Here is a 12,258-nt window from a genome sequence, read left to right on the forward strand (position 1 = left end):
GAATAATTATATAGAAAAAATGCACAGAGAAAGCAAGGGTACAAAAATCATACCTCAAATATCAATATGAAAACAACAAATTCATCATCTCATAAATGAAAATCTACATGACCTACATTCAAAAATATTTTATGTTAATTAGGTAAAGGGAAGGTAAAAGGAAAGACAAAATCATCAGATTGTACAGACTCTGTCCTGCGTTCCAGTACCCATACTACCATACTATTTAGTATGCCAGAAAAAGATGTCGTATGTCCCAATACGTAGTATGCCAAAAATACCAGGATGTCCTACTGCATCCGCTCGCATTTTGCAGTATGCAAGCCAGCATGGTTTTCTGGCTATTCTGATCCACAATCCAAACCCATATTTGTAAACATTTTTACAAAGTATGCAAGCCATACTTTGTAAACATTTTTACAAATATGTCTGTCAATATCTAGATATCACCAATACCATTATTTTTATTATTTTAGAGGAACAGTTTTATCTCATACTCTTGATTTAGACATCTGGAGAGTGATGACATAAAAACTTTCTCTTTGGAGTAAGAGGGTATCAAGAGGAGATAGACCAGGGAAATGTCAATAAGGAGTATTTATGATGCCTCTCTGTTGTCCAACCTGTCTTGCTGACCGGGTCAGCTCTTAATTGCAGTAATAATCACTCACTGGGTGGCTTCCAGGTCTCCTTTGACAGAAGGGTGAGGTTGTGCCTTTGTCTGGCCAGAATATCTGGCAAGCTTTGCAACTGATGTTCAGTATTTTGGCTTTGAGGTTGTACAACACTTCACAACTTAGAAGATGACAGCCTTCCCTGGTGTACACTGGATTAAAAGGCAATCTGGACAGGTTGCCAGACACACAGACAGATTCTCTCATTAACGGCTGTGTGCAGTCAGTGTGTCCAAACTTGAATGTCTTTGAATCATTTGAGGACACAGAAGCCACTGGAGGAGGCACAAAACCACAAATTACACGTTGAAAAGGTCAAAGTGTCAAACTTTTCCTGTCAGAAATCATTGCTGTGCCCATGTCTTCTGAGTGCTGTATATTTATAAAGGGGCAGGGTGTAGAATTGGGTAGGGACCGATATCCAGGGACTACTGAATTGTCCCCTACCTCAATATTTTTTTTAAAGAAAGTAAAATATAACCACTTTTTTTTTTTTTTTTTTTTTACAATCTATGCTAATTATAAGCACAAAACAATGTGTATTTAAGTTTTGAAAGATTGTGCTCCCCTCATATGCCTCACAGTGGTTTGGTCCACTGCCTGCTTATAGCCATGGGTCTTTTTAAAATAGTTAATATATGAATCAATCAACTAATGATAAATCTAGTGAAGTATTCAGACCATCAGGGGGAAAGAGAGAAGTATGCTCAAATGTATAATGTTGTAATTCATTCCCATGCATGTTAGAATCTTAGTCAGCACTCCTCTGGCAACAGCACAGTCTCTCTCTCTCTCTCTCTCTCTCTCTCTCTCTCTCTCTCTCTCTCTCTCTCTCTCTCTCTCTCTCTGTTTCTGTCTCTCTGTCTTTCTCTCTCTCTCTCTATATATATATATATATCTATCTCTCTCGTCCCTCTCACACCAGTTTGTTACGTTCACATTGTTTGCCACAGGCCAAAATCAATCATTATTCCTCTGGCCTATAGTTCTATTTATACATCTAGGTAGTTTCGGTCTGGGTTGCTGAGTTTGAGAGATATCGACTGTAGAATATAATGGAACTAGATAGCATTCAACTTGTGTTTCTCACAGCGCCAAAAAATACACTTGAAAAACTCTTTACAGACATCATGACCTGGTTATTCAAGATAATCCATAGACCTTTTTGTGAGCAGTTTCTTGGAGGATAGTTCACATCAGAACCATCTAGATGGATTAACAGCACTACAGACCAGAAGTATGCTATGCCATACACACGTCGTGATGTCCAGGGGATCTGGCAGTCTTTACAACTTTGAAGAAAGCTTTTCTTGCTGTGTTGTTCCTCATCAAACTGACAAGAATGTAGTACTCCACACTTCACAAGTCACAAGTTTTCTTTTGAAATTCAGGTTATCTTTGAATTCTGTTGGTTTATGTCTGTAATGGTCATGGGGTTTGAGGGTAGCAGGGGGACGGGGTTGGGATGAGGTTGTATGTGTAGTTTTGGTTATGTGCATCAATGATTTAAACAATCCTTGGAGAGTTCTTTCATCAGGGTGTTTTTTGTACCATAATAAATGGTTCTAGGTAGAACAACCTGGATGGGTTTTAGATGAAACCCTTGAAATATGAAGGGGTTCTTAGTAAAACCTCCTGTGTCAGTTTTGGATAAAACCCTGTGGATGAGTTCTTGATGAAACCCTTGGAAGATAAAAAGGTTCTCGGTAGGACCCTCTGGGTGGGTTCTTGTTATCACCCTTAACAAGGTGGAAAGATTCTGGATAGAACCCCCAGAGAGGATTCAGGATGGAACTATTACACAATAGAAGGGTTCTCCTTTAGAACCTCTCACTGGGGGTTCTGGGTGTAAACTTTCACAGATGGTTGTAGGTATAACCCTTTATTTTTGATTTTTAGTAGAACACTGTCAAAGTGTTATACCTTGATTATAAACAGTTCTCACTTTTGTGACAGTAATATCTTCCTTTCATTAACAATAAATAACTGATCTCAAAAATAAATCCACCTTATTTTTACTCACTTTGTCACCCAGACATACTTCAAGTCATTGTGTGATGGCAGTAAATAACTGGCTGAAATGGTGTCAACTCTCACTAAATAAACGAAAAATAACTCTTGGTCTTTAATAGGATTCTTTTGTTTTTAAGTTGATAGCTGCCGTCTTTGTTGTGTATCTGACTCTGACCTTCTTGTGGAGGAGAGTAAGTAGAAGACAATTTTCTCATTTTTAGATCAATAAAGTGTCAAAATATTCCTTGACACTCTGCGTTGTACAAAGCAAACCTTTGTTATGTGGCTCATCGTGACTGTTTACATAAGTTCAGTGAAAGATGAGATGAAGTCAAAGCAAACTATGTCAGCAGTCGCAGCCTAAATGAAATAAACTCCAGGCAGACTGGGAGACTTAACTGAACTATTTTACATGGAAAATATAAGTGTATTTTGTGTTGGGTTCGTTTAAGGTCAGCAACAAACTGTCACAATGTGAAACTCCGCCTGCTCATCATTCTTGACCCCCTAGACGTTTGCTCTTCCTTCAGTGCAAACAATCCAGATTAATGATTCATTTGTGTCAAATAAATTATACCCGATCTGATTCAGGAGCTCATTCACTCCCTGACAGATCTGCCTGGACAATTATGACTCATGTTGAAGTCACCATGCTGCCTAAAAATAATCATGACTGAGTGTGAATTTGGGTCACTCTTAATGTCCGATTCCTGGAGGGAAAAGGATTATGTCTGTCTGATGCAAGGATTGGTTAAAAAAAAGTATAGGTGTATATGTATAAATATTGAAAATACACACACACACACACACGTATATATATGTGTGTGTATTATATATAAAAATCTGAAAAATAACCACAGAACCAACCAAACATCAAACATGGTTTTCTTATCTTCTGACCGTATTGAAACACAATAAATAATCCATTCCTTTGACACAAAACTAGACTTGGACCCCTGTTGTTCTGGGGGACCATAGGGGTCCTTGAGCAGATTGTAGGGGGTTCCCAGCAAAAGGAGGAATAAAGTATTAAGTGTTATCACATTTTTTGGAAGTTGGAACAACAAGGGATGAAATGGGGTAGCTGTTTTGATTGATTGTAATTTAAATTAAACTTTGTTCTGAAGACTTTATGTTAAAAAAAACTTCAGCAAACTCCTCTCAATTTGGGGGTCCATGGTTAAATGTGCATATTGTGAATATTGTGTAAAAAGTACTCAAACAGAAGTAATACATTATTGTGCATGCCATACTTATCAAACATACAAAAAAGTATAAAATCATGTTTAGAAGCATTTCTCATAGAAATAAGAAAAGTATTAAGATGATAAAGAAAAGAACAGGGTAGTTAATACAAAAAATACAAAGAAAAAGATGAATGATTCCAACTTACTAATAGATGGACAATGGTGAAATGTAACTAAGTACATTTACTCAAGTACTGCACTTACATAGGGCAAACAAATCTGAGGTACTTGTACTGTACTTGAGTATTACATTTTCATACAACTTTCTACTTCTGTTCCACGACACGAAACACTGCTGGAGTTTCACAGAAAATGAGTGTGGCAGAATCTCCCAAAGAATGTAAGTGAATGATACCCAGTTTTCAAATAGAAAAAACAGCCAAACAGAACATAAAATGCCTCCATAAAGCCCCAACATGTTCACCTGTGTGTGCACACTGTCAAACCACGCACACCCAGTTCAGACAGTGTGCACTTGCATGTGAAGGTGACTCCCAAATAAGGATTTACTGTGAAGATTCAGCCTAAAAACATGGTGTAAATGACGTCTTTCAAATCAGCTTGGCATGTTGGGGCTTTATGAGATTTGGATTATAACAGACAAGCAGTATGGGAGCACTTTTATTTATTTGTTTGTTTATTTGTTGTTGTTTTTTCCATCTGAAAACAGATCACTATTCTGGCCCATTGCCACCATACCATCATACTGATTTTAATGGGTTGTTTTAATATTCAAGACTTTTTTACTGACATTCACCCTGTAGATTATGAACCTTTGACGCAACACGACTCGCTGAACTTGGTTAAGAAACAAACTTGATAGTGCTTTTTATCCAGAAAAACAGCAGCTCCCCCATTTACCTGGATTTGTTTACAGGCCAGTCTTGCTTTTTTGAATATGGCAGTGATGCTGACATAATGCAGTTGTCAGTGTGGCATCTACATACAGCATGTCTTTGGTTACAGTTGTAACATTCTGACTTCTTATATTAAATTTGATATCTGTTAAAATTATGCACATTTTTTTATGTTTCTTGCACCAAAGATGTCTGGTGGTGGTGTTTTTAAATGTTACAATTTCCCCAGGTCTCCCCTATTATTGCTGAAGACCGTTAGTACTTTCTCCATCACTGTAGGTTTTTTTTTTTTTTTTTTTTTTGCAAATGAAACACACTGCAATGCAGAAGAACCCGCAAATTCAGCAAGATAAACAGATTTTTCAGGACATATGTGAGTTCAGAGGGCTGCGGAGGATCAGATCGGGTCAGATACTCTTATCTATCCTCCCATAACTTTCTGTCCCGGGTCCTGGGTGAGGAGGAGGCTGCAGCCTCCGGGGGCAGCTGTATCCTCTCTCGGCCCTGCGTGCTGTGTGGTGGCCCGGACGCCGAAAGTGACGAGCCTTGTGGTGCAATCTACGTGTGCGCCGTCCCCCGGACTGACAGGGCCGGAGGTCCAATGAAAACAAGTCGACATATTGAGGTTGTCAAATCAAAGCCAAAGGGGAGGCGCTGTCCCGTCGTCGTCTCAATTACGTCATGCACAAACAGCTGGTCGTTGGCAAAAATCTGAAAAAATGTAGACCAGCACAGCGACTGAGCACTGCACCCGGGCTGGAGCCCTCCACCACAGATTCCGCTTCTAACGATGTGGCAGCTGGAGCTTGTGGGCTCAGGATGTAGCCCTCCGAGGCTCCTCTTGCTTGTTTACACCTCTCTGTGCGCTCTCGGAGGTGAGTGTCTCCATTCACTGTGTGTGTGTGTGTGTGTGTGTGTATGTGTGTGTGTGTTGATTCATCAGGAGCTGTTCCTTTTGTCGGGGTGCTGAAATCCTCCCGGAGAGCAGCAGCAGTCTCTGGCTTGAATTCGGTCCACAGCCGCTGCTTTTAGTCTTTTTTAGCCACCAGCAGAAACCGACCGTGTTCATGAGCTTAGGCTGCCTTCAGAGGGGTGACGCATGGGGACGGTTGCTGCTAATAATGGCACGCAACACATTGACAGATGCTCCTATAGGTTGTACGCTACGATGCTGAGGGCTGACAAGAAAACACATCAGGCTGGACGCTTTGGTTGTTGTAGCCTTTGGTCGTTTGTTTGTTGTTGTTTTGCTTTGTTAAAGAAGGCATAGACAAGTTAAAGACACGTTGGCATGATGCAAAATATGAGCAGGTTCATCCAACAATAAGGCAATGTTTGAGTTGAATCTTGTTGTTTCCTCTTTTTAATTGATAATAAACAGATTTAACTGGATAATGTGGAAATGTTGAAGTTAAATCATTCAAATCCCTTTAATCTGGACTCATTTTATCGGAAAATGTATCCAAAAAGTACAAGGTGTTTTTATTTCTGTAGATTTATTTCCCTTCTAACAAAAAAAATCATATGTATCTAATTCACTCTGATTGAGAAGGAGCAGAATTAACTGGATAATGTGGCAAGTTAAACCTTTTAAATCCTCTAATTCCTGCCCCTTTTCTCAAAAAATGTGATCAAAAACTACAGCATGTTTTTCTTTCTGTATATTTATTTCCTTTGTCCATCCTCCTCCACTGCCTTCGCTGCTTCAAGAACAGAGGCGTGAAACAAAACCCTCAGAGCTCAACTGTGGGACGACAATGAATCCATACCTTCAGCACACGCTGTACTGCCTGCGTGCTCACCGAAGAAGACCTTAAAGGTCTGTCTGAGGATATTGCAGTCCCCTGATAGACTTGTTGCTGTTTTGCTCCATCAGTTTGGGTAAATCCTTTGACTTGGTTGAAGTCAGTCAGATCAATTTCCACCCTCTTACCCCCTTTTTCCTGGCTGTTGGGTTGTTTTTATTTAGTATACACCACAGTGAGGAGGATCGAAGTGATGCTGGGTCTTATTCAGAGGAGAACACAGGAGTAATTGATGGTTTTCTTTATGGTCATTGTCTCGATGGTCAGTTTATCCACTCTAGACTGATAGGATATTTTGGATTGATCTCTTATGTGACATCTCTGGTGTGGACATCTTTGAGGTTAGAAGGAGGAGAAGGTCCTGTAATTTATGGCTTTGTGTTTGTTTCTGTTGGTGGGTGAGAGCAACAAGAAGCAGAGGATAGTCTGTTTGACCAGGTGTGGGAATAGATCTTTTTAAATCATTGTTGGTACAGATGCTTCTTCTCTTACATGTTAGTAGAGGAGGAATTTTTCAAAGCAGCCTTTACCTACGCTGTTCTAAAAAAAAAAAAAAGAAGTCTCAAGACCATCCAACGAAGCATTCAAGGGTAAATCTCTAGTTGAGATGACAAAAAGCAGGATTATGTCTGTATTAAGCCTCTAACAGAGTAAAACAGTGGTTGGGAGGCGTTCATTGAAAAGATTACTGAATCCAGAGCCGTGCTGTAAGAAAGCCTGTAAGCACCCTGCTGCCTTTATCTTCAAATGAAATGTCTTCATTTAGCTGGCAAACAAACCAGCATATTTAGATATGTTGGCATGTTTACACCTTCACATTGAGAGGAGTCACAGTGTGCGGCTCCTGGATTGTCACTGAGACTTATGTTGGGGTTTTTGGGGTGGATTTCCTCTGCAGAATCTTTTGTATTTCACATAAAGGGTGTTGAAAATAAATATTCAAGTTTCCTATTAAAATTTTCTACAAATAGCTTGGCATGTGGGCTTCAGTCACGCACTTAATTTGTCACAAGAACCTCAGATGCTGATATGTTTGAAATGTAGCCAGTCTTTCAATTTAGTGTAACTGTATCCATCTATATGTGTGTTATGCATTACAAAAGATTAATGTGAAATCTGGCAAAACAGTTTGTGACATTAAAGGAGGAATATGCAATATATTGACTGCAATGAATCATAAAATGACCATGATATGTCATCAGGGATTAAGGAAACATGCCAAGTTGAAATACTGGTTTCTCCAACAACAACACTACAGCCAGCATGTTCTCCTTTGAATTTTTCCAGAGCGTCTGTTTCTGTTTGCTCTTTTCAAGTTTATTAGAGTTAGAATTTCATGGTAATGTTCACCGAATGAGTAATTGTTTGTTTGTGAGTTGTAAGAAATCATTAATAATCTTTTAGAGGAGTTGGATGTTTGTAGTAGTTACATTAAGCAATATGTTAATGGAGTCTGGCAGGCAGTTAGACAGACAGTGACTGAACTCCAACTGCAAACTGTATTTTCAAAGCATTGGGCTTTTGTTTTTGGGACAACAGGCTTAGCTTAATATTGACAGACAACAGTTATTAACAGCTGATCAACTTACAGTGCAGGACTCGTCATCGCTTGTCATTGTCCAAGTATAGTGTTGCGCTCCTCTTGTGCTCCTGTTCAGTATCACTGCAGGCTGCAGGCAACCTGCCTTTCAAGTCTGGAGAGGAGGGGGCAACAAGTCGCTTTGACCAAAGATTGTATATTAAATTAGATTTCAACCTATTTAATTTACCATCTATACCTCAAAGTTGCTATTTGGACTGCAGTATTTGTTTTTGAACACCAGGGTCTTACATATTACTACTTTAACTGATAAAATGTCTATTTACATATTGATATGTCAAACCTTGAGCTATTATTGTAACTAATATTGTAAGAGAATAAATGATGAATATCATTTATGGACATAAATAGGTACAATTTGGTACAGTAGCCTGTATCAGACACTTAAACAAACCATCAACTCACAGTCCATTTTGGGGGTCCTGACCCCCAGGTTGGAAACCACTGATTTGGAGAGTGTGTGAGCAGAAGTTTGTTTTGATGTAATAATCACCGACTTTCTTATAATTGAGGTTATGCTGCTTAAATAATGTGGCAATTATGAGCAATTCATCCTCACTGAAAGACTTCCTTTGAAGAGTGTAATCACCATCCATAACCAGTTGTATATCCAGATGTGAAAAAATTGGCGTCTTTTAAACATCTGTCTGACCAACAAGTAATCAACTGGTCATTAATTTTTCATGATCTGTAGCTGCAACAAACCCTGTCTGTTTCTTTCTAATCAGACAAGCAGAACATACACTAGCCTTACTGCAGACCCCTGCGCTCCATTGATTGAATTACGGCACTTCAGTCTGACATGTGTAGGTATTCATGTAAGGAAAGGGCAAAAAAGACCTTTAATGTCAAGATGGCTCACATATAATGCATATAGCAGAGCAGAGGAAGGCTGGGGTGATGGTGAAATTAAGGCTGGGAGCTTTGTACGGGATTAGGCTTCAGCTCTTGACAGTGAGGTTGCTTCATTCTTTAGAGTTTCTGCCTCCTTATTCTGCTGCCGTTAGTATTCAAAGTTGCTTCCATAGGTGAGAGCCAGTGCGTGAGGACTGGTAATAGTGTGGAGGAGTAGGGCAGAGCCATTTTTCTCTCTTTGCTAACACACATTAGAACACACTGCACATTCACAGAAACCTTTTCCTTTATGCGTTCACGGCTCGGCGCCTTGTCACTGTAGAGGGTCACTTGGTTTTCTTTACTCCGTGTCATCATCAAGGCAAAAAGCAGAGGCAATTGCAAAACATGCAGCTGCAAATGGCAGCATTAGTACAGTGATCTCACTTACTGTCTCGCTACAACTCTTAAATGAATTGGGCTCATGCTGTTTTAGCGGCACAGGCTTTTCATTGCATGCCCCAAAAAGATTTGTGAAATTTTTACTATTGTTGTACAAATTGCAGGGAAGATGAATTACCCCGCCCAAAAAAGGAAAACAGTGAAAGAGATCGCCACAGGTATTCTGAGTACAGATGGTTGGTATGCACAAACACAAAGGGAGTGTGCTATAAATGAAAAAAACATTTTCCTTCAGTGAAACATCAAGGTGCCTCCACATTGTTCCCATGAAATATTGCTTCCTTTTTTCTTATCTACTTATGTTTATATTCACGATAACACTTATCTAACAGATGCAATATGTTCTATTATAACAATTAAATGACTCAGACACAATTTCCTCCTGATTTTGCCCACCCGTTGGGCGTGCTCCACGCCAGCCAGGCTCATGTAGGTAATATGGGAGATTACACCTGTCACTTGTTCTGCAGCTTTTATATGCAGAGCCTTGGGTGGATGTAATCCAAGGATTTGACATTATGCAGGACGTGTGTGAGCCTGCATACATACATCTCCCACAGTTGCCTTTAAAAGGAGTCTGTGATCACATATTTAGATGATCTAGCTCTCTACAAACAGTTTGCCAGGTTCAAGGAGAAGCTTGTCATTATGGACTTAAGTCAGAGAGCCTGCTCATGCCTCTGTTCTGTTTACTAGAATGTTTTCCAGCATTTTCCAATTTGCTGACAAATTGTAAAATGTTTGTACTTGGGATTCAGACTTTGTAAGCAAAAGTTTCAATCATCAGCTCAGTGTTAACTACACTAGCAGCATGTTGATGGAGATGTTAGTCTGTCTCTCGGCCGGACTGAAATCTCTTGACAGCTTTCACGGTTTGCCATGAAATTTTGTCTCCAGGAGATGAATTCTAATGATTTTGGTGATCCCATTACCTTTTACCAGCGCCACTAGCCTCATGAAGATGTATCCTAATAACTTTGATGATCTCATGACTGGAATGGCCATATTTTCAAATCCTCAAACTGGGACACTTATAGCGATATTGTTCACCCAAAAATGAAATTTCACACGATATCTACTCACCCCTGTGCTGGTGTGAGGATGGGTGAAGAAGAAGTTCACAAAACACTTGCGGAGCTTCAGCGGAAAACAGCGTTGCAGCCAAATCCAGTACAACTGAAGTGAACGGTGACCAGTTTTAAAATGTAAAAAAAGAACACAAAAAAACTCACAAAATGTCTCCATACTGCTCATGTGGTGTAATCCAAGTGTCTGTAAGCTGCAACATTCAAATTTGACCCAAAAAGACACCATTTACATCATGTTTTTAGCCTAAATGTTAACTGTAGCCTCTCAGACCGGATCATTGTGCACACGCCTGAAGCAGGTACACAGGCTCTCATCCAAGCAGCGCAACACGAGATATACGAGATCTCACGATACCTTCACACCTGCATTTACATGCTACCTGGAAGCGACTCAGACAACTGAGATCTGCTCAGAAATAGTGACTTGTTATGCGCACAGTTGACTGCAAACTTTCAACAAAGAAGAAAATGTCTGAGGACTTCGACATAGAAGAGGAACATCATTTCTTTGCTGCAGCCATGCCGCTTGGGCGAGAGCCTGTGTACCTGCTTCAGGCGTGTGCACGTGAATCCAGTCTGAGAGGCTACAGTTGACATTTAGGCTAAAAACATGATGTAAATGGCGTCTTTTGGGGTCAAATTTTAATGTCGTGGCTTACGGACACTGATTACACCACACAAGCAGTATGGAGACACTTTGTGGGTTTTTTGTGTTCTTTTTTTTACATTTTAAAACTGGTCACCGTTCACTTCAATTGTACTGGATTGGGCTGCAACGCTGTTTTCCGCTGAAGCTCTGGGAGTGTTTTGTGAACTGGAGATCTTCACCCATCCTCACACCAGCATAGTGGTGAGTAGATATTGAGTGAAATTTCATTTTTGGGCAAACTATCGCTTTAAGTGTGCATGTATATGTAAATGTATGCACCATATGTGCTTTCATCATGATGGTTGACAGTTATTTCAGCCCTTAGACACGGTAGACACAGCACTTTGACGCCATGAAAGCAGCACTTTCATTTCCAGGTCCTTTACAAAGGAAGGAGTAAGCCTCCTGGAGCCCTTTAGGCAAGACGGACGTTCTCACCAGCATGTCAGCTAACTGTTAGCATACTGACAGGTTCTGACAGAAAGAACTGCAAGCATCACATGACACTTTCCTATGACGCATGGAGATGCAACAGCCTTGACAACGACATTTTGATTGACACATGGTGCATTGTTACTGTTTTCATATTGGCTTCATTAATACTAACTGGAACAGAACAAGAATAAATGTAAGCACTGAAAACAAGTATAATATATATATACTATTTTGTTTGTGGTGAAAAACAGGACAATTTGTTAGTGTCATATTAGTGTTTTACAAATTTTTGTCAGAGCTTAAGATACCCAACTTGAAACTGTGACAGTCCCAGACAAACTATGATTTCTTGTAACTATATCCATGACTTGTTTTAAGAACAAAAAAATGTTTTTGTCCAGTGCTTTGGTAACTAAACTTCCCATTGGCCTCAGCTGTACATTGTGTGTAGTGCAATTTAGAAAATGATTAACATGATAAACATTATACCTGCTTAAGAATAGCATGTCAGCATTGTCAGTGCAAACATTTTAGCGTACTAGCACACTAAACTAAGATGATAAACATGATAAGCATCATGCAGGGACACTTTCA

General features: G+C 39.7%; 1 protein-coding gene across 1 annotated transcript in view; it reads left to right on the forward strand.

The window, feature by feature from the left end:
• Positions 1-5,221: 5,221 nt before the first annotated feature.
• Positions 5,222-12,258, forward strand: part of tmem8b (transmembrane protein 8B) — a 52,629-nt gene continuing 45,592 nt past the window's right edge. Inside the window, exon 1 of the mRNA XM_084728637.1 lies at positions 5,222-5,666. Within this exon, the coding sequence (XP_084584763.1) occupies positions 5,582-5,666 (85 nt within the window). The 5' untranslated portion in view covers positions 5,222-5,581. The remainder of the gene's footprint in view (positions 5,667-12,258) is intronic.

Source organism: Lutjanus erythropterus, chromosome 10 (genome assembly GCF_056507025.1).
Source record: "Lutjanus erythropterus isolate fLutEry1 chromosome 10, fLutEry1.hap2, whole genome shotgun sequence".
Taxonomy (NCBI): domain Eukaryota; kingdom Metazoa; phylum Chordata; class Actinopteri; order Lutjaniformes; family Lutjanidae; genus Lutjanus; species Lutjanus erythropterus.